The sequence below is a fragment of the Ambystoma mexicanum genome, chromosome 5q, assembly GCF_040938575.1.
Source record: "Ambystoma mexicanum isolate Mex_15411 chromosome 5q, UKY_AmexF1_1, whole genome shotgun sequence".
NCBI lineage: Eukaryota > Metazoa > Chordata > Amphibia > Caudata > Ambystomatidae > Ambystoma > Ambystoma mexicanum.
In genome coordinates this window covers 91,598,929-91,622,513 of record NC_090933.1, presented here as the reverse complement: position 1 = coordinate 91,622,513, position 23,585 = coordinate 91,598,929, and the positions used below count along the sequence as shown (strand labels likewise).

Here is a 23,585-nt window from a genome sequence, read left to right as displayed (position 1 = left end):
TGTCTTTCCTCGTGATCTCATTTAGTTGACGATAGTCGATACAAGGGCGCAAAGTGCCCTCTTTCTTCTTGACGAAGAATAACGGGAATCCTGCGGGGGACTTGGACGGCACTATGTAGCCCTTGTTGAGGCAATCCGTAATGTACTCCTGTAGGACGCCTTTGTCGAGTCAACGAATAGATCTTGCCGTGGGGAATGACCGCATCAGGCAGGACGTCAATGGAACAATCAAAGTGCCGGTGGGGCGGTAATGGTATGTCCTCAGGCTTGGAGAACGCCTTGTGGTATCCAGCATATTCTTGAGGTACCAACTGAGTGGCACATAAACGGGCAGATAAGTCGGCAGGATTGAGGGACTCCAAAATTGCAGGAAAGGTTTCGTGAAGTCCACAGTCCCGAGGACAACGTGTCGAAGAGAACACCAGGGAACGAGCGGTCCAGTCGACCTGAGGATTGTGATATAACAGCCAAGGTAAGCCCAGCACCACCGGAAAAGAGGGAGATTTGATGACATCCAATGAAATCCGTTCGCGATGCCCTTCCACAGAGAGCCACAAGGGATCGGACTGTTGGCAGACTGGACCAGAAGACAAAGCAGAACCATCGATCACCTCGACCACTGTTGGTCGTTCTTTGTAATGTAAACGGATCCCATTGGCAATCGCGAACGAGGCATCGATGTAGTTGCCGGATGCTCCACAATCCAGAAGGGCCCAGGTTTTCATACACTTCTCTAGCCAGGCAACACCGACTTTCAGGATCAACAAGGGTACCGGGTTCATAGGAGGAAGGTCAGATTCAGAAAGGTGGCCCGCTGCTGCCTTCGCCTCAAACAACGGGCCTGTTAGTTTTCCTGTTTCTTCAGAGGGCGTAGCGGACAGGTGCCTAGAAAATGGCCAGAACCACCGCAATACAAGCACAGGCTTTGCTGTCGTCTTCTTTTCTTTTCGGTCTCGGACAACGGGCCTCGGATGGCACCCAACTGCATGGGTTCTGGACCCACATCGGTAGGGACAGCTGGTCCAGGGTTCTGTACCGGAAGGACCGGTTGATACCTGTCAAATCTGCGACGTTCACTCCGTCGTTCAGCTAACCTGTGGTCAATGCGTAAGACTTGTTCCACCAATGCAGGCAACGTTTCTGGCTCCGGGATGTGCAGCAATTCGTCTTTGTACTCTTCTCGTAGTCCCCGACGAAACAAGGTTTTTTTGAGTAATTTCGGGCCATTGTGAATCGGTTGCTAATTGTCGAAACCGACTGATGTAGTGGATTATGTCACCTGACTCTTGTTTGATCTCCATTAATTGATTCTGGGCCATGGCTGCCAAATTGGGCGGTTTAAAGACGTCCAAAAAGGCTTTCTCGAAGGCAGCGAAATCACCCAACAGAAGACTGTTGGTAGAGACCAAAGGTGCGGCCCAAGCAAGTGCATTGCTGGTTAGGTTTCCAAGGATATACCCGATCTTAGCCTTGTCTTGACCAAAATGACTTGACCTGAACTGGAAATGGATCCGACAGTGTGTACAGAACTCTGCCTGCCACTCGACGCGGGTCACCATCATACTTCATCGGAGTAGTGTAAGCCATGGAGTTCTCAGGTGGTGTAGCTGGTTGTGTGGGATTAGCCAAACTCCGGTCCAACGCTTGTCTAAGGGTGTTGTTCTCCTGGCGGAGGGTGGTCATTTCAAGACGCATGGCACGCATTTCTTCGCGAAGTTCCTGCATGTCGTCCATGTCGAGACTGGAGGAAAGGCGTCTCAATCTGTTAAACGAGTCTTCACGAGATCGCTGGTTACCTTTTCTTCCTGTAGACCGTGGAGTTGAGGTTGCCAGTATGTCGGTGTATCTATTGCCGATGAATGGGTAGCGCGAGAAATTAGCCCAATCCCCTCCTGACGATATATGACAGGATGGCACTGAACCAACTCCCAACGCCACGGGTGGCACTTCTCAGTATTTGCGTGACGTCGGGACAGTGTTTCCACTGGCTGAGAAGGCTTGATGAAGACACCGATGATTGCGGAAGCTGAACTCAGGAACATCCAAGAAGGCAGCAAGGCACAGGTACCGGCAGGGCACAAGACAGGCAAAGGAGAAAGGCCTGCAAGGACAAGCAGGACAGACAGGGGAATCCCACTTTCCTAGTAGAAGAGAAGTAATCTAGGAACCCAGACAGGACCTCCCCTACCCTAAACCAGGAGGCAGGCAAGGACCCAGCAGAACAGGGAAGCAAGGGTTAGGAGGACCAAGGAGCAAGAAGAGGACAAGGAGAAGAGGCAGGGCTAGGCAGGATAAAGCAGAGCAGGGAACTGGAGGGCTGAGGCACGGGCGCCAGGACTCCAGCAGCACATACGCAGTAACAACCGCGTTGAGACGCGTTGTCCCTGTGTATGCGATGCTCTTTTAAGGCCCGGGATCAAAGCGAGGCTTGGAACGCATGTTCCGACACTGCGCATGCACGGGACGTCGAATACTGACGATCCACGCATGCGCAGATCCTCGCAAGATGGCGGCGTCCACGTAGCCCATCCGGACCGCGGGTCGGCGTGAGGAAAGACGCCACCGCGGGTACAGCCTCCATGAAGGAGGAGACCGCTGCGGCCGTGGACCCGGGACCCCAGGACAGGTAAGTGGCGCCCGCGAGCGAGCGCGTGTCGTGACAGCGGGTGCCTTTCATTCCGCCAGGTCTGACCTGGCAGAATTAAAGGCACCCGCGAGCACAGCATTTCGGATGCACAGGCACCGTTGATAATGGTGCCTGTGCATCCGGCTTCCCCATTCCCATTGAGCCCTGTTGGGCTCAATGGGAATGGGAATGGGGAAGAATTTTTTCTGGCGCCCAGGAATGGGCAAATACTCGGTCCGGCAAGGTCGTAATGACCTGGTAATTGCCCATTTCTGGGTGCCGTGAAAAAATGCAACTCCGGCAGCAGAAGTGCCTGTTTTACAGGCACGGCTACCACCAGGGTTGTAATGAGGCCCACTGTCTTGATAACATCAATCCTTATTGGAAGCTTTTGTGGTCGTTTTAATATGCTTACCATATTTACAGGGATTCATCCACATTTGAGAAAGGAATAGCTTTGAAAACATCAACTTGACCTAACTAAAGCAAGGCAGATCAGCTCCCCCAAAGGAGGCTACCACATCTATTAGTAAGTTACAGTAATGTATACGGTGATCACATTTGCAAATCCTTGCCCAGTACAGAAGGGGCATTAGTTTAACCTCCAATTTTGTAATTCACCAACCCAGCTCAATTCTTGTCAGTATAGATAGTGCAGGATATGGAATACTTAAGAATGTTGTTTTCTTTTTGATCCTACAGCCTTAGTAGGAGTAAAGCCCCATACATCAGATCCGACTACAGCGGCAGCCTGGTATCTGTAAACCACTAGGGCACTTGAAATAGTGCCAAATTCCATACGTTTGGTGAAGTTCACAACAGCCACCCCTTTAGGAGCCAAGGTTTCTTCTGAATTTAATTTTTCCAGTGAACTGTTCTTTATATACAAATTCCCAAGTATTCAGTTGATTTGATCGTATAGATGCACCTACCCTCAATTGTAAACGTTGGATGTTTAAGTCTCTTACTCTTGGTGGTGGCATAGCATCAGCTTTGTTTTTTATACGTTTCGTTCATTTGTTAAGTTTTATTTTAACAATTGTCAGAAAAGCACATAAATCGCACGTCAACAAAAAAATTACCTAATTTTTCAAAACATTACTATTAGCTAACAGATAAAAACACACCAATAATATATATATATATATATATATATAGTTACACCCTTATTTTTCAGCCAGGGTTCCAAATGGCTTTTTTCGAATATCAATATATGATGGACATGAAAATAAGTGTAGGATTTGTTTCCATTCTGACAACATGCTCTGCAAAAGTCTGAATATTGTGGGTTCCATCCTCAGTAGTCCTGCAATATGTGAAAGGCCCAATCTCCATTTTATCAAGAGAGTTCGTTCTGATCAAATTACTATGAGCAAGGTCTAGGTATTGCTTATAATAAGGGGAATTTTTAATAGACCTATAACTGGAAAGCTGGTTACTTCTAGAACAATTGTGTAATGCTTTTTCTTGGGACCACGCAAAGAATGTTTGTTTAATGTACTAGATCTCTTTTGATGGTATCTGAATTATACCACAGCATAGTTTCTCAATTTTCATAGAAACTAGCCTTTATGTGCCTGAACCATGGGATTTGAGATACTTGGCTTTGGTTAAGATCAAACAATGCACCTCTAAAGGCTAGTAGATTTGGTTGGTAAGCAATTTTTGCCATTGCAAGACTGGCTTTATTGCTGCTAGGGATTCAATTGGTAACCACCTGAACTCAAAACGAACAGCAATATTTGGTGCAGACCAGAGAATTCCTAACAATTGTTTTAAAAATGTATTTTTGTTCAACATTTAGCTATTTACTGTCAGAATAACCCCAGATTTCAGATCCGTAAATGCAGACTTGCCAATCCTTTGCTTTGTATACAGATGAAGCTGGCTTGATCAACCTGCTCTGCTTTTCGCAAGCAAATCTTAATACTTCCCTAGCTGTTTTGGCTAAAATTAAATTGGATTTTGTACATTGTTCTTGCCTTGTTCCTTTTCAATTTAATCTGATAAATGAAGAATTAAACTTCTTTGGAGAGTTATTGATACGTAGGTTTTGACCTTTGAATTTCTTCTTGCCCCTGCAGCAAACCATAGACTTGGTGTTATAATTTATAGCAAGGCCTTTGGTTTTACATACATTTGAAAAAGCAATATTTGCTTGGCCATGACCATTTTAGTTTTGGAGGCAAGAATCACATCCTTTGCGAAAAGTATATACTGTACAAAGCTACATTATGGTCCTCAAGAGATCAGGTGGTACATTTGCTATTTCCGTAATACGCTTCTCAGAACGGAGTTGAAGGCTGTTTTAAGAATAATTAAACAGAAATAAAGGTTGGTCTTCTTTTTTTAAATGACAAATGTATCAATAAGCTTAAACAACATAAATGTCTACTCTATTGACTCACACTTTTCTGGAATCCAGCTTGTAGGGTTGAAATCATTTTATTACCCTAATCCAATCCTGCAGGGGATTTAAGAGGGCTTTCCCAATGATCTCTCCTTGCGTTATGGTGAGGATGTGCTTGTTGAAAATGACCGCTGCACATTCCAATCTGAGCACAGGATGTGCATCATAGTCAGATCATATGATCACCAAAGAGTGTTCTTAAAACTGTGTTTAATACTAACATATTAGGACCATTATTGTTCAGTGCCGAAGAAGAGCAGAGCATGCGTAGTGCGCTTTCTGTCTTACCACATCGCAGAACAGATATTGCACGTGCGTGCTTGCTGTTAAACCTGTAAAACTTTCTCTAGATTGCTTTCTACTGTGGCTAATATACATCTGTATGCACCATCTCTTTACAGACATCTTCTGATCACCCATCATGTTATTGGAAGCGTTCCTCCGGTAGTATTTGTGAAAGACCGTCAGCATGCTGCCGTTTCAGAGGTACAGTAAGACACTACAACTCCTCATTTAACTATTCCACGCAGGCAAGGGTCTGTTGTCCTACTGCCGTCCTGTAGAAACTTCATGCACAAAACAAAGAGAAGAACATTGCAAATGTAATAGGCCTTTTTATTTTTTTTAAGAATCGTTTGACTCTGAGAGTTTGAAAGAATTGGACCTTTACTCTTAAGGTGCACATTTAGATATTTTTTTTTTTGTCACTGGACTAAATATAGAGGGAGTTGACATTTGACATATATTTCAATGAATACGAATTTCATATGATTCTTCACTTTCACATGTACAGTGTCAATTTTCTCTTCAGTGGAATTTAAGTCAGCACACAGTGAACTATGAACCAACACGGACAAGATGTGTCCTAAGTCGTATCCTTCTCAGGTCTGCAGCTATTGCATGGGTTTCAGGAGCCTAGCCAGTAGAGGAGACACTAGAACACAACTATACTGCAGGGATCCACAACCTTTGGCTTTTCAGATGTTTTGGACTATGGCAGTCATCATTTTCCATCACCACCGACTATGCAGACTAGGGGTGATGGGTGATGCTGCATTGTGGCCCAAGACCCCAATGCAGCATCTCTGACTTCCCAAACAATTAAACTTAATACCAACCTCTTCCCCGTGTTCTAACTGGCATTGTGTTGCTTTTATGCAACATAAATTTCAGTTATGTTTTTGTTTTCTTAGAGACCCAGGCACCAGGTAACCTTCCCCCCTCATACCAAACCTAGTAAAAATTATTTCACCAGTATACTGTAATCGGGTGAAATGGGAAGCCTGATGTTTCCCATGTCGCAATTTGCAAATGGACAGCAGGCTACGTTTCCATTAGTAGAGCCGGCACAGGGAGTCCGCCTTCATTCTAAGAGCCAAACGCTTTGTGGCACAGCAAAAAGATCCATACCTGGCTTCTTGCCACCCTACTGCACAACACAAAAGTCATACCTGGCACCCTGTTTACCAGCGCCCACCCCCCCGACCCCTCCACAGCACAAGAACCTCACTTGGCATACTGCCTCCCCACCAGTAAACATTATATAAAGGGTTATTGTTTATGGATGAAGTACCCCTATAGATTATAAGCCCATGTGAGTCAGACTTTTCCTAAAGACTGTTAAAGAAAACAAGGCACAGTGACGTAAAGTGATTTGCTCACGATAACATAATGTGTCAATTTTGGTATGCTGGGATTTAAGCCCTAGCCTCCTGATTTCACAGTTTTAAATTTAGACAGCAGAGATTTCCTCTTTTTCAGTTCCATCTTCAACAATAGGACCAGCAAAACTATTTCTGCAAATGTGTTATTCAAGGTCTAAACTGGTACACTGTTCAATAAATCTGGATTTTAAACACCAAGTGACATGATGAAGCAACCTGACAAAATATAAGCGAAGTCTTAATTGAATCATATGTTCATAAAGCAAGTATATGCATCAATTTCTCTGAACAAAGAAAGGGGTTGATCTTGCCCCATAATATAGTACAGTGGCATACAGGTTAGGCACAGGTCTCAGGAACTGGCATTCAATCTACTGACCTACCTTTCCAGATATGTACCTCCTCATTTGCCCTATTTTCCTTTCCCCTCACCATCTAGGGTCCTTCCTTTGCACCACATCCTTGATGCCCCTTCTGCATCTTCCATACAATTATATATCAGACTTCCTTTCCCCTTTTGTACCATCCCTTAACCATTAACTCAATCCTCTTCCCTCACATCCCCTTCACTTCCCCATATTGTTCAGTCACCAGTTCCTTGTCATGCAACCCCTTCCATTGCTCTGGCTCACATGTAGACAGTAAACCACCTTGATTTGCTAATCTGCCTCTGCCCGACATGGTGAGAAGGTGCGGTCGGGGGTCTTGCTGGTAAATGTGGGTATGGGGTCTGCCCTTGGACAATGCAGTGCAAAAGACAGAGGGGACTTTGCTTTTATTGTGCCTGCACTTTCTTGAAAGTTGGCTGCATATTTCAGTTCATGGAACCAGAGGGTACATTGAGGAGAGTCCACCTGGGATACAGTGATTGAGTAGGAGTAAGATCGACCTATATTCATTTCTTTTTTCGAGGAAGGTGGAGGGTGTTTGTGTGTATGTGTTTTTGTTCGGTTTGTGTGCCTTTAGTGATATGGCAGAGTGTTTTTGCAATTGGGTGAAGTATATGTGAAAGAATGCATCTGTGTTCATGTAACTATATGTATTTGTGAAAATGTTGATTTGCATGTGTTTATTCTATTGGTTAGATAAGAATTTTCTAGGCAAGGCAAAACATGAATACCTAGGGGGCGGGGGATCATTCAGAGTTGGGTGGAGATGGTAAAATCTGTGTTATTCAGCAATTGTATTGTTGGCCCAATTTAGGGTTTGATCAAATACAAATGGCATTAAACTGGCATTACTCCATGGGACTAGCGGCGGCAGTATTTTCAGCAGACTACCGCCATCTAAGAGGTGGAGTTAAAAATATCAAACGGGACCCCATTTAAAAAAAAAAATATTTTTTTCCTATACTGGGAAGTAAATACAGTGAAACATGTTTTTACAAAGGCCCATGGTAAGGGGTGAATAGGTGAGCCTAAAAATATACAGTAGTGGGGATAAACCACTGATATATATAATGTAATCCATTTGCACCTTCACTTTGACTATGGAAATGGCAGACATTTTATTTTTTAAAACACCTTTTTGTTACCACCTGCAAAAGTGGTATTTGTAAAATAGGTATTGTAATTGTTTATTTGTAAAGCGCTTGTACACAGGTGAAGTGCTTCAAAGCGCTTCAAGGCGGGAAGGGAACAAGGGAATACAGTCGTCTTTCTTAGGTCTTGAAGATTCCAAATGATCTAACAACAATAGCTAACATACTAGGCCAGAGGCAGATCTACTAGTGAAGTGATTGACAAATTGTAAGGGGACAAGGGTGGGGGTGCAGAGAGGAACATACAGATCAATAAACTACAGTACTGGCTCGGTGACATATCAGATTGCTTGGTGGTTGGTTTTCCAATGTGCTTGTACATGAGTATTTCAAGCACGACCAGGCTAGAGAGGGCAGACAGAGGGAGGACAGGACAGACAGACAGACAGACAGACTGACAGACTTGCAAGGCCTACAACAAGGTTAAGGTTCTGTAAGTGCTCAGAGCAGGAAGTGCGAGGCAGGGGGAGGAGGACACGGGTGCCCAGTCCAGAAGGGGCCTGGGTTAAGTGTAGAGTGGTAGCCCCTCTCATGGAGCATATTGCAGTAGTGCCCTGCAGGGTGCAGAGGCCCGGAGGCAAGTATAGGACTGGCGGGGGTGTCTGGAACCTGTGAGTGTCTGGAGGTGCACGAGGGGACCAGTCAGCTACCTGAGCATGTTGAGGAAGAGAAGGAGGATGGAAAGAAGCAAAGAGAAAGGAGGTTAGCAGCTGAGGGGGAGAGAGAGAGAGAGAAAAAGAGGAAGAGAAGAGGTAGGTCTTGAGGAGTTTCGAGAACTTAAGTGCCAGGCTATTTTGCAAGTTTATGCAAAAAGGACAAGCATACTCGTCCTCGACACTCTCCAGACTGAGAGAAGTAGGTAGGCTGTGCCAGAGGGAGGAACCTGCAGTGGATAAGGACCTACCCCCAAATCTCTGTTTGGAGAAGCGGCTCACCCGCAGTGAGTTGAAGGAGGCCAAGCGTAGGGTTCTAGAAGGAGAGTATTTGGGAAGAGAGCATTGTACATAGTAAGGGCCCTGCCCATAAAGCCTTGTGGACTATGCAAAGGGACTTGAAATTGATCCTTGTTGCCATGGGGAGCCAGTGAAGAGATTTCGGCACCGGAGACATGCGGTCCCTGGGCTTGAGGCCAAGGATAAGTCTTGCGGTTCTGTTCTGGATAAGTTGAAGTGGTCCGAGAGTAAAAGTAGGAAGATTGAGAGAGACTGTTGCAGTAAAGCAATCTGCAGAGAAGCAGGGCTCTGGACACAGTGAGCCACTGAGGGAAGGTGAGAAAAGGTAGAATACCTCTGAGGAGGCATTTTTGAAGGTATTTGAAGGGGACAAAGTCGAACATATGTAGCCTTACTTCCTTGGCAAGTAGGAGTCGTGATAAGCTGCTGCTGATAATTGTAACAGACCAATGGTATATAGACCACAGTGGTGCCAATATACATTTTCATTAAATTTGACTGAATTTCGACCAAGAAAATGATCAAAATAATTCGGTCAAAAGTAAAAGGTCCAATGTTTTTCGAACAAGTAGGCTAATGCCGCCAATGTTACTATCCAGGGTCATAGAATTTTGTCATTTAATGCCTACGTTGCCACTGGGCGAGGGCCATGCATGGGGGCAAATCTGCAGCTAGACAGATGGCGAGCCAGCCTAATAGCATTCATTTCCTTCAAGGTAGGCTAGAGTTTGAAGGATTTCAACTTTTTCAATTATTATTTTTACATTCTGAAGCTCTGGGCTAGGGAGAAACGGCCCAGCCAGCCTGGGAGGCAATTGATTCTTCTCCCCTCCCCCCCCTTCCTAGATGGACGTGATAGTCCAAAACATTTTCAGAGCCCTACTTTGGTGAATCGGGTGTCGTGTGCTTGAAACTAGTATTGCAAATCTGCAGACTTTGCCCGAAAACCCCCTTTGGAGTCCTATGTTCCGTGAATGCTGTGCTGTGGGGACTGTTCTTGTCCACATCTGGATACCACTTGTCCTTGCCAATCTCTGCCTTTCTTTTACACACAGACAACCTTTGACTATTTACAAGCAAAGACTACTGTTTTGGGTTGCACAACTCTCTTCTTGAATGTGAGGTACCAACATCTATGTGAGAACTGTCCTGAAATACTTTGGTGAAAATGGCTCCAGTGAAAGCTTCATGCACAATTTTCGAGTCTGCAGCAAGGAATGGCGCTCTAAACCGTGTGCTTAAAGCTTGCTGCATTACTTGGTATTAGGCCAAATTACCCTTTTCTTTTTTTCCAAAAGGAAAAAAAAGACTGATTTAGAAAGATTGCTCTGGAACCGCACAGAGTGGTCTTCCTAAATCGAATTGTCTGCCCCTGCGCTGCACACAGGTGACTTGCCGGCTGCACACAATGAAAAAACATGTGCGTGTGGGGACGTGGGGTGGAAAGAAGCAGGGAGCAAAGGGGGTTTTTGCAAGGGGAAACCCCCAAGCTCCCAATTATTTTTTTTTTAAAAAGCCGTGATGTCTTTCCTTTTTTCTGGGCGTTGCACGACATCGACCGAAAAAATCTGTCTCTTTGATATGCGACCTCCAGAAAACAGGAAATTGACACAGAACCCATTACTTTTACTCTTACAATGAAGAAAGTGCTTATTATACTATGACAAAATCATTGAGGAAAATATTGTTATGGGGAGGATCCTGTTTAATTAGGGGCTAGGCTATGTTTTATGTTCCCTTGTGACCGTAAGAAGAAAAATAATCATAATGAACGATTTCATTTGGGAAGGTAGGACAGCTACTTACCGCCCTGAAAAGAGAGGGCGGACTGGCCCTTCCAAATTTTAGACAATACTATGAGGCAACACAGTTGCGGGACATTAGGGAGTGGCTTCAGCAAGGATAGGAGAAACACTGGGCAGTAATTAAGTATGACCTGGACGTAGTCCTGTGGCTCCCTAAACCTCACCGGCTGAAACACATGTATATGAGCTCCATCACTAAACTGGTTGCGGATAACTGGGATAGGCTGGCCCGGCTAAGAGTCATTACTACCTTCCCGTCCCAGTTCACACCAATATTTGATAATGGGGACTTCACACCTGGGCTGGAAAGGGTAGATTTCAAAAAAATGGCAGGAAGGAGGATGTAGGAGGGTGCGGGGTTTGTTCATTGGGAAGGAAATTAGCTCCTTTTCCGAGTGTAAAAGGGACTTCGCCCTGGAGGAGGAGGAAAGGTTGAGATACTACCAGCTACGTCATTGGCTTTTGCACCCAGAAAATAAAGGGGTGGTAGTCAGAGACCCCACTAAGTTTGAAAAAAATGTTAATGTCCAATGACTGCTCAAAAGGGGCTGATCTCGCAACTGTACAAGGTTTTAGATGAGACCACTCCGAGGCAAAGCTGGGCCTTTATGGCCCATTGGGAAAGAGTATTGGGGAGAGGAATAGTAAAGAGGGAATGGGAGAGACTTTGGAAGATAATTCCGAAATTGCCAAGAGCGTTCCAAACACAGGAGGCCTGGTACAGTCATTTACAAGTGGCATTAAACTCCAGCCCGTTTACACAGGCTATGTCCTGGGACGTCGAGTAATTGTTGGAGAGGGTGTGGTGCGGTGGGAACAGTGGAGCATATCTGGTGGAGGAAATTCGGGAAGCCCAACAGCAGGTATTCGGACCAGGGGGAGTAGATCTCCAGAGTTGACCTTGATGGGCATTCGGCACGATGACATGGCATGGGCACCTGGACCTAGGGAGAGAGCGCAGGTGATGCTTACTTTAGCGGGAATGACATTGATTGCCCGGAACTGGAAAAGCCCAGTGGTACCAGTATTTCAGGATTGGCTCTGGAAAATTTGGCAGTTAGTCGCGGTGGAATGGGTGACATACGCTATGAACAATGTACTGCAGAGTTTTGCAAGCGAATGGGGAGAAGTGATGGGTTTTCTCAGGGATTACTTCAGAATTGGTTGGCGCCCACAGCGCCTTAGGCTTTTGGACCTACAGTGGACCTACAGTGAACAGTGGGGTGGCCTGAAGGCACCTTAAAGTGGAAAGGAACACTGGCAAGTGGCTTGTTTGTCTGTTGGGGTTTTCCCTTGTTTGGGGTGGGTGCGGGGGGAGGGGGAGCCATAAAGAGGGGGGGTGAATGTTGGAGCTGTTTCTGTTTTAAAATTTAATGAAAAGAGTTTTTAAAAAAAAGTGTGCAAGAGAGGTGTACCACAGCGGGATCGAACTGGGACAGAAATTGGGCACAGCACCAAAAAAAATTGCTCTTAGTCATTTCAAAGTGCACTGAGCCTATAATATTGGTCAAAATGAAATAGCATTTAAAGACAGGTAGAAAACGTTTGAGGCAGTTGGTTCAAACTGAATAATATTTAAAACAATACTGGTGAGTTTCCCACTTTTCTTCTCCTCCCCAAATATTTTTGTCTTTAGGAGTGTAATCGGTCCATTGTTTCATTGACCAATGGATGTGTTCCTAAAGGTAGCATTAACTTGAGATTCAGAAATCTGTGATGGGTATATTTCAAAGCCAGCTCCCACTAGTGAGCCCCCTAAACTATGCTTGTGAACCACAAGTACATCTGACAGAACCCCAGTGGTAAGTCGGTGCCAATCCTCTAGTGACCCCCAACCCCAAAAGGTAAGTGTCCGTTTTCTTCAGCGCTAATACTGTGTGGCCCATAGTTTCCCTTAGAGCACGGAATGTGCCTATAAGGGTCTCTGGCCTTGGTTAAACCTCTCCTTGTAGACCGTGCTTGGGTGGAGAAATGAGACCCATAAAGCTTTGTGGTGGCTGTGCTGAATATCCCGGTGCAGACCTCCATGCAAGAGCCCGTCTCTCTGAAAGCGATACATGAGGAGCTAGCGTGTTGCTGGATGTGCTGAAGGAATATCTTGGTGCATATAGTGCTTGGAAGCAAGGGACAAGACACTTGAGGTGCTGTGGCAGCTGTCGAGTATGCCGCTTGGGTTTGAGGCACATGGTGCATTGGTTATTCTGCAGCTGCTTTGAGCAATAGCTTAGTGCAGATGGTGCCTGCAATGGGGTGCAGCAGATATGATCAAGTATACACTGGTTTAGACAGCGCTGGACAGAATGGAGCAAGGTCTCGTAAGGTGCTGCAGCAACTGTGATGAGGAATATATTGGCTTACATAGCACTTAGATGCTAGATACAAGGCGCACGAGGTACCTTGCGCCAGAAAGTGCTTGGATTCATGGAGCAAACACCTTGGCATCTAGGTCTTTAAATGGTGGATGAGGCCTGCGAGGAGTTATCCTACTGACCTGGAACGGCGCATGAGACGAATCCCATCAGGCATTCTAGTATTGAGGGTTCCCTTGGCAGACGAGGCACGGCATCCATTGCAATGGTGAGGGTGATCTTCCTGGGCCTGGCATGCACGCAGCCCCTCTAAGCCAGGAAGAGAGAAACGGGTGGAAGCTGTGGTGGTGAACTGCTACGGCGGGGCTCTGATAGCCATGCACATTGCAGAGGAGCGCTCACGGCACCGCAGGCTCCTGAGTCTCTTGAGTGGGCCCCTTACTGCGCCCCCCTCCTGAGCTGTTTAGCTCTGCTCGCCAGGCCAAGAAACGGGGCTGGCGGTGAGCGACTCCTCTTAATTCACATTGTTCCAGGTCCGCCACAGGAGGCCGAGCTCTGCAGGAGCCTGCCTGCGATTCGTGCTTCCTTTCAAAAACATCGCGAGCCGGGTAAATGTTTCAGAAGAAATAACGGGGTCGCATGTTTTGCTTCATTTCTTTGTCTCCTTTCCATCCTCTAAAATAAAGTAATGTTTTATTGGTGTGACTTCTTGATCACACGTATTGACAACGCTTTACGCATTACACCGATGGGTGATGAGGGCATTTCAAACTCTACCTGCTGAAGAAGCCTCCACACTTCAAAGGTATGCTCGACCACATCTCTCATCCATCACACAACCACGTGCTGACTAATTCTAGAACCACACAACAATGCACTGGGAAATGTCTTCACAGAACATGCCTGGTGTTACGCGCATGTTTTATTGCCACTCTTCATGATCAGCTCTCGTATGATACATTACCAAGGATTCCACGTGCACCCTTAGTGCCATACTTGGACACTCTTCCCCCCCACCCCCCCCCCCCAACCCCAAATGTAGTGCACCTTTCCGAAACTATGATCGCATCTCTGTGCCCTCTTCCTTTCCCCTGCAGTCCACAGTCAGGTGGTGGCAGGGGTACAATGTCACACTTCAGGTGAGCTTTGGCGATGTTGACCGGCACAGTACAGACGAAACATATTGATATAACATTAACATATAACATTATCAAACCTGTCAAAAATAGCCCCCATTCTGCACGTTATCACTAGGCATGTGTAATAGGGCAGAAAGTTAGCCCATACCACTAGTACAATATAAGAAATCAAAATGTCAGCACACTGTACTAGTGGTATGGGTTAACTATGGGCTAACTCTCTGGTCTATTGCACATCCGAGCATTTCCCCAATGCTCTCGGGGCACATAGTGCTTTCATCACTAAACCATATCCCAAACGAACCTCCATACTGAAACATAATATCCAATGTCAGTTACTCGCTGCTTAGTTTACACAACACACCCTTCCACATATGTTGACATTTTCCACAATGCCACAGTAAGTGTGCATTCCCAATTTACTTTGTCCCACAGGCATGCATGCGTTTTGCCATAGAGCGCATTGCTGCGATACGGCACATCATTTGCGTAGTGTCCACAGTGCTGCAGTGATGCATGCATTATGCTCCGTGTCAGTGATGGCAATGTTTCCCTTCTTACCCACAGTGCGTTCATAGTGTGCATATATTGCACAATACCACAATTACCCCCCAGTTGGACATTTTGAATGTGCGGTGAACCAATACTACAACACATAGGAACAAAGATCAGGGCAGAGGCACAAAGGAGGAAAGTGAGGCACTGAAGGACACAGCCAGGCTTGCACACGCAAATGGAGGCACACACACGTACACAGCCAGGCACAAGCACACACACGTACACAGCCAGGCACACACACACGGAGGCAAATACACTTTCAAAGAGGGAGTCTCCGCAGAATCATGGAAAACATGTTTTAATCCAAGCGTTCAAAATAATTTTTAAAGTTCCAAGAGCATCCAGTCTACCACTGGTCAATTGCTTGGAACATAAGAGACCGAATAATCAAAAGATTAATCTCACTTTCCGATATAATTGTTGATAAATTGATGATTGGAGTCAGTGTGGCTACAGACACCATTTAAACTATTTGTTGTAATTGTACGGACAGTCTTGTCACTGTGTTGCTGTGTGCAACATTGTAGTTCCATGGTCATCTTCCCCTTAGACCACCTCATGTGGGGATGTTGGCGATGATGTGGGTTTTGTTGATAATGAGATGCCATTTTGGACATCATTCTCCGCGCCACAGCTTGCAGAGGGATCAGAGAAGATTACATATTTCTTAACCCAGTATCTCCTGTTGTAATGTCCAAACTTGCAGTTTTTCCACATAGGAATAGGGCCGTGAATAGGGACACTACTTCTCCTTCCCATAGTTTATATACCTTAGTTTATCCAGCTACCTAGTCATATTAAACTCTTTAAAATGGGCCCTTTCTCTATTGATTTCATCAAGGAGTTTTTTAGTGTCAGTTAACTGACTGCTCAAAAATTTCTTTGAGCCCCTCAAGTTCTTTATCTTGCTTCAGTGGGCTTTTATAGTAGAGACAGGGTTCTGAAGTGAAAGGTAAGAATTGATTTCATGAACTATTAAGCAATTCATGTTCAAAGATTAGTGATTAAGACTGATTTTGGAATTGTTAAGATCGTAAATTCAGGAAGATTAATTGAATGCATGTCTGTGCAGTTTAAAGGAAGAGCAAATTCTTTAACGCTTTGTAAAAATTGGATTTGCACCCGAGGAAGTGTGCTCAGCCAATCGAGTGGCTGGAAAAGTGTGCGAGAACACACTGTACTGCCCGCTTTTTCCAGTTACCCGATGCCTTTACCCGGGAGCTCCGTCTTGATCTTGATTGGTTGCCTCCCCATGTTGCCACCCCCAAAGACATCCTGTAACATTTCCCCATCCCGCTCTCCACCTACCTGCTGGACCGGAGCTTTGTGCTCTGGTCCCGGCACTCCTCCTGCCACTGCCACCGCCATAGGAAAAAAAGGGACAAACCTCCTTTTCCTATGACAGTATCCATCTTGTTTTTTTACAGGAGATTGGGCTCGCACAATATGTGCAGAGCCTATCTCCTGTTAAAAGAAATATGTATAACTATTTGCACCCCTCACCAGCGCTGGGGCTGATGGACCATTACCGGCCATGTACGACACCCGAAGCGTGGGGGATTGCTACAGTAAACCATGAATATAAATCAGGTAGATAACTAGACATGGCCTAATGTACATGGCAGGCAGGAAGGCCTCCTAACCACTCCACCCTGGTAAGCATGACTTATCAATTAATATTCTCTTTCCATCTGACAGCCAGGGAAGAAATTGAGACCTTGCTTGCCCGTGCTAGGCAGCTGAAAAATAAGCTTACTCAACATACAGGATTGGCAAGATGGAGTTCTCTTTTGGAAATAGATTGTATAGCCTGATACGCAAGGCTGTGACATTTGTATTACTAGCCTTGATAATAGCAATATTTTCTTATGTAAAAAGGAGGGATATTGTCACACCTTCAGGAAGTTTAATCCCTCAATTATACACTGGGGTGGAGAGGGAATCCTCATCGAATATGTTCTTCTGGTTGAATGGAGTCGAAAAACATTGGGTGTCATTAAGAGTTTTTTGGTAGTTCGGAGGTAATTCTAATGAACTACCACCAAACGGAAATTACCATTGCCACCACTTGGTCCGTCGAATTTACTTTTTATTTATTTTGGCGGTAAGGCAGGATTTTGCTCCAGCCTTTTACTTGAGGAAAATCCTCCACTTTGCCGCCAAACCTGTAGAACGGTGGTGCCCTAATGCGGCCGTAACCGAATTACTGGCATGTTAATGCAGTTTGTTTTCCGCACCGCTGTACTCGTAATGAAGCCCATTTTTCTGAACTTGTGTGTATTTCTGCTACAACTTTATACTTCAGGTTTGGTTAGGCAGTTTAAAAGACAAGACACTTTGGCCTCTACAGGTAGGCAAGGCACTCTTCTTTCCTGCCTTACTGCTACAAGGATAGCCTGCTTCTGTGGAAGTGGAGAGAAAGGCAGTCTCAGCATTGCAGATTATTTGTTCATTATTTTCACAAGCACCTAGATCCCTTCCCCAGCTCTGTTCACACATTCTTGGTTCCAGTAGCTACCTTGAAGCTGTATTGCCACACTTCCAACTTCATATAGCAATGTCACACTTGTATCAGAGGACACTGGACCTTTAACAACTTCATCAATTGGGTGGTTAAACAGGGTTTTCTTCACTATAGAAGCCTCTCGGCTTGGGTTCAGCTTGTTGTTCTTGTTAATACAACAATAGTTCAAAGAATACTTGTTCTTAAAAAGTTCTATCTTCAATGGAGAAACAGATTTAGGTACACACAACCATTCCTTAAGGTAGATCTTTACCCATGAATGTCTGTAAATGTTGGTATTCCTATGTAGTAACACACACAAACACCTTCACCCTCCTATCGGGAATCAAAATTGGTTACATGCGACCTTCCATAAGATCTTGTAACAATTGTGAAAGTCTGCATAAGGGTTTTCTGAGTAATTTAGAAAGAGTTCTCCCTTTTATTGGAGACACAGGACTATCCGGCAACATTAGGACTTCAACAATGGAAACAAAATGCTTTTCTTTGTACGCGAGCACTATACCCTTTTACTAGAAGTGCGTGTGATAAATTTCCATTGAAAAGAAAATCTGCCACACTGATGGACAGTTTATACTCGCTTCTTCTATTATGCCAGCCTCTTTAGAGCTGGTAACAGTTACTGGCAAGGGTTTTCGAGAGAACCTGAACGCCAAGCCTCACTCACCAGCACGCCAAGCCTCACTCACCAGCTCCAGGAACGCTGTGGTTGCGGGCTGCTTCCACTTCCCAACTTCGTCTTCTTCTACCATTTTAGGCACACTTGCGACCCACATGCCTCTGCAGCATGGGTGTCTCTAGTCCGGCCTTATCAACGGGGAGTCTCCTTCACTCCTCTGTCCATCGGTTGGCTTCTTTACACAGGCCTTGGGTTGCAGCACAATCCCAGCTCTGCAATTACAGCAACTGGGCGCACCTGGGAAGACCTTCAGTTTCAGCATGTCTCTCTCAGTGCAGCCACGGCAAGGCAGGGTTTGTGAACACAGGACCCTCTCAGAACTAGCATGTGAAATCTGCTTTCTTCCTGTCCCGGTTTCACTTGAGTGATCATACTTTCACATGAACTGCCAGCCTCATGATCTTCTCCTTTTTCTACTATTGCCAGCCTTCCAGCCCCTGCTTCAGCCCGATCGATCTTCTCCTTCCAGCTGCAGCCTTTTATGCCTCTTAGGTGGGGAAATTGATTTCATGTGGAGGCCATTACTGTCAATTGCCTGACCCTTGCAAGAGCTGTTGGGCCTAATTGCGTGACCTCTACTTCTACATGTCTCTTTGGCCCTCTTCTTCGTCTCAGTCCCTTTTGGATTCTGGGACATGTAGTTCTCTTTAGCAAAGTTGGGTTTTACTCTTCTGGTATAATGTTAAGGGTAGCTTTAATTCCCTTAGTCTTTTTACAAAGGGGGTTGTAGGTTTGAACCTTTTTAGAAGAATATGGTGTAGATAAGGCAGTACTTGCACTATTCCTTGTAGTGTACCTTTGGTATTGAGGAGGGCCTTTGATTTTAGGCATACAAAAGATTGGTTCTTTTAGAGTGATAGATTTAGATGTTATAACCCCAGGTTTTACCACCTTAGTTTTAACAGGAGGTTGAGAGATATTAAAAGGATAGTAAGACATAACCTCTTCTGGCACAGTGGTAAAAAGATCTCCTTCAGAGGAAACATACTGTGTCTCATCCCACCGAGTTCCCTTGCTACCCTGGGCCCCGTCTCCACCCCAGTGATCCTTCCATAGTACACCACCCATAGGGCTGGGATCTGGAAGCATCTGCCCTCCCCTGGCCACCTGGGAGGAGACCTTAGGCAAGGTTTTAGTGAGGGATATGCAGGATTCTTCACAGTACATTGTATATGACTTCTGGTACCAATGTCCCTTCCAGAATGCCTGTCCGCCTCTATTTTTGTTCAGAATTGCAACACCAAAAATGTACCTTACAGCAACCAAGAAAACTTTGAATGGTACCAGGGGAATGGAATCCAGACCTGGAATTAAATGGACTTGAACCTCTCCTGCAAACAGAAATGAGACACCCAATGCCAGATGGACCTCAGGGGAATGGTGGTCCAACTGACAAAGAACTGAGGGTGAGAAGGGACTGCATGGGAGATACAGAAATCCTCCCCTGACCCAATTGAAAACTAAACTCGCAAGCGCATGGAGAAAGCCACAAGGAAAACTAGCAGCCTGAGCACTTGGCTGCCAGCTTGCAAAGGGCTAAAACCCTTCTTCCTTCCAGAGGAAGCCCTAACCCACAGAAATTGGACAAGCAGGGTATGTGACAGCACAAAGGAGATTGAAAGGTGTTTGGGTGAGATCAGGTGGAGCTGCGGTGGAGGAAGACCAGAGAAGGAGGGCATATGTTGGAGCAGAGCGTGTGTGTGTGTGTGTGTGTGTGTGTCTGTCTGTCTGTCTGTCTCACGTAGGGGGACTTAAATGGTGAGATCGAAGTGTGACTTCTCTAGTGATGTCGTCACTCCCTTTCCAGGGAAAGTCTCTCCTCATGTGGCCAGGGAAAGGGAAGCTGCCTGATCCTGACTTCGGGAGAGGCTATCTGAGGGAGGACCACATGAGAGGCGACAGCCTTATGGGAGTGGGATGACTTGCTAGGTCAAACAGTGTATCCCCCCCACCACCTGTTTCATTAGGACCTAACAACACTCCTTCACCTCCCTATTCATTTATGTCATGTTGTAGGGTGGATAAAGATTCCCTGTTTACTGGTCACCAACCTTGTATGCATAACTCTCCTTTTAATGCTGAGACAAGAAAGAGAGATGGAGGAATTAAGATCACTAGAAGCGGCAAGTCCAAACTGCGTCCTAGTCGTTGGAGGCTGTTACAAGTGCTGGGACCTACGTAAATCCCCCTCTTTTTAAATATTTTTAATTGTGTTTTAGTCTATAAACAATTTTTACAAAGCATTCACAAATATTTGAACAACTGTTTACAATTCATTTGTGTTATTTAAATTCATATACTCAATCTAAAATTTATCGCAGGTCTTTTACATTACCAAATTTAAAAGCATATTGAACTTAAAATAATTTCAGTTCATCTGCTAAATTTCTGAGGTTTGCCTATTCCTCTGCTTTTGCATTAGTTTTAAAAAGAAGCACGTAGTAATAAAATTAAATGCACCCCGTTTCCCCACATCAACCTTACCCACAACATCTCACACAACACTTCTGAGCTCAACAACCGTGCTCTTCTGTACAGTGTAGGACTAGGTGCTTAAGTGTTTTTCACGTTGGTCCCTGTGCAAAACCTACACTGTGTGTCAGGAATTTTGTTGTCTCATTTACTTGTTCATTGGAAACTGGTTCTATCGGAACCTTAGGTATTCAACATGTACTTTGGGACAAGGAAAAAGAGAAACATAATTTAATGTTTCTGTTCTCTTCCTATGAAAGTTGGCGTACTCTTTATACAGTGTGTAATTGTCCAGCAAATTGATAGTTTTCGCCCAGTCGAAGACAAACAACTTCTTTTTCACGACACCAGGTGAGATCGCAGGTTCTTCACACAAAGACCCAAAAAACTCAAGACTGTTACACATACTTTGTTTAAAGTCATTTATGGTACCTGCTGAGGCAAGTATTATTTTGGCCAAAGGCTTGGTACAGCAAGTTTGCCAGGGGAGTTAGGCATTTTGCAAACTCCAACAACTTCCTCCACAGTGCCCTCCTAGCCAATGAAACTAGCCCAAACTCATGCCTGATAATGGCATTTGGGATTGAGTTTGCCAGGCGTAGGGTTTTCTTCCATTGCATCCCCTGTAAGGAGTGTAAGTAGGGTGTAATATCACACGCAGCTCAGCAAGTGTAATACCAAGACCATACAGAATTGTGGGTTCAACTGTGAGTAGGTAAAATGAATATCTACACAGTTGGGAGTATACTGTTTTCATTTTGGTGAGCAATGGAGCAAATTTCGCTTGCAGGAAAAGTTTCCATGCCACTGTAGAACATGAATTTGTCAGATTGTTCCCCAGATACCTGATTGATATAACTCTTTACAGTGGTTGTACCCCAACCTTCCAGTAAAACGTTTTGGGGTACTTTTTTGTGGTAAAGATTATAACCTTTGATTTCTGACCATTCACCTTAAAGTTGTTGTTCACTGCATACTAGAAAAAGAGACCCCACTTCCTGTGTAACCCTAACAGGGTTTTAGCAAATAAAATAAGATTGTCCGGAAAGGCGAGCCAATCCAATTTCAGTGCACCCATTATGACCAGATTTTTAACCCCCGAATTCCACAATCTATCTAGATCCGAAACATAAAGATTGAACAGGGTCGTAGCCAAGACATAACCCTGCCTAAATCCAACAAGTGGGTACCTGTCCTGTCAAAACCCCGGCTCTGCTCAACCCCACTCTCTGGGAAGTGCCCTCATGGAAAAGTATTAAAAGCTGTATGATTTTCAAAGGAATTTTCCAAGCCAAAGGTTTGTTCCATAGCTTATTCCTACTAACGGTGTCAAAAGCATTTGACATATCAATTGAAGCCATATACCTTGTGCCCACCACCCCTCTCTTTACTGCCGGCAACACATGAGACGTAGTAGCATTTAAAGACGTCCCCATCCCTGTGCAAAACCCCACCTGAAAATAAGAGTCTGGGCCTCCTCACGAGTTGGGCTGTAGCCCTTAAATGCGGTGGTAACGGTATTACCGCTGCATTTAAAGGCTGACCCTATCACGAGTTGGCCGCTAAATGGCCTGCTTTACCGCCAGCCTTTCTCTGGAGGTGAAAATCCCGTATTCGACTGGATTACCGCTGACTGAATTAGCCCGCATAATTAGCCCTGAAAATGCCCCATTGAATACAATGGACCCAATGGGGAATGGGGATTTACCGTTAATACCCAACCTGTGATCAGGTGGTAATACCGCTGGACCGGTCAGTGGTAGGGCTATTACAGTCGGGCGGTATTACAGCCGGGATACAGCCCAACTCGTGATGAGGCTGATTTTTGAGATCCCTTAGGAGTAAAGCCGCAAAGATTTTAATCAATGCACTTCCCTTTAACACTGAAACAACAAGTACTGGGACTTATATAACCCCCTCTTTATAACACTGAGCTGCGGAAGAGTGATGAAGATCACTAGAAGTGGCAAGCCAACGGTGCGTTCTAGTTGTTGGAAGATGTTAACAGGTACTGGGACATTCAAATCTGGAACACCTGAACAAAATGGGAGAATCAGCCCTTCCAACACTGGTTGGGACATGGGAGGAAAGCGAGCTGCAGACTGCAGTGGAAAAGCTGGCGAGGACAACTTCCACGGAAGTCAGGTAGAAGAGTGTTCACCGGGCTGCCATCCCGAGCAGCAGCAGCTGCCGAGCAAAAAAGGTGGCCAGGCGGGCACTGGGATGCCAACAGGACGCACTCCCAGACAGCAGACAAACAGCGGAGGAAAAGGTGAGATGTGAGGGACCTGGAAACTGCTGGAGAAGACCGATAAACCCAGAGAAGATCGGGATACCGGGGTGCTTCACGGCGGATGCCTGCGTGCGGTTACTAAAGAGCAAAAACCCACGTAAGGGAGCTCGGACATTTAACACAGTTGCAGAAGTGTGGGTGGCTTGACATATCAAAGATAGCAAGTGAATGCTAATGAAGAGTGTGAACCTGGGACTTGCAATTTAATATTTAGAGGAATCAAAAAGTCCTGGTAGGGGAGTACACTAGGCATACAGAGTCTGGGATCTGCACCAAAGTAGCAAAATAAAACCCTGACAGGAGAGAAAACCAGGGATTGGAAACACTGGGTAGAGACCCCCAGGAAGTGCTGAGAAAGCAGTGAAAGAAACCCCCCTTTTTGAATTGTGGGCCAAAAGGAAACCATCATACCCATTTCTGAAAGTCATTGGGGAAGAAAGAACTGTAAAGTATTGTGTAAACGGAGCAAACTCGAGGGGAGAGCCATTCCCTTTGGAATTGTGGAATATATGAGAAGTGAGACTTTGAAGAACCAGAAAGAGGAAATGCCTTCTCTTGTGGAACTTTATTCATTTTTCTTTTCTGTACCTTAGATACTTTGTTTGGAACTTTG

General features: G+C 45.2%; 1 protein-coding gene across 4 annotated transcripts in view; it reads left to right on the top strand.

Moving 5' to 3' along the window:
* The window catches only part of RBFA (ribosome binding factor A), a 374,647-nt gene that overhangs the window by 267,342 nt on the left and 83,720 nt on the right, over positions 1-23,585 (top strand). For all 4 annotated transcript variants that reach the window (XM_069620577.1, XM_069620579.1, XM_069620578.1 and 1 more), the window contains one exon: positions 5,438-5,522. In XM_069620577.1, the coding sequence (XP_069476678.1) occupies positions 5,438-5,522 (85 nt within the window). The remainder of the gene's footprint in view (positions 1-5,437; positions 5,523-23,585) is intronic.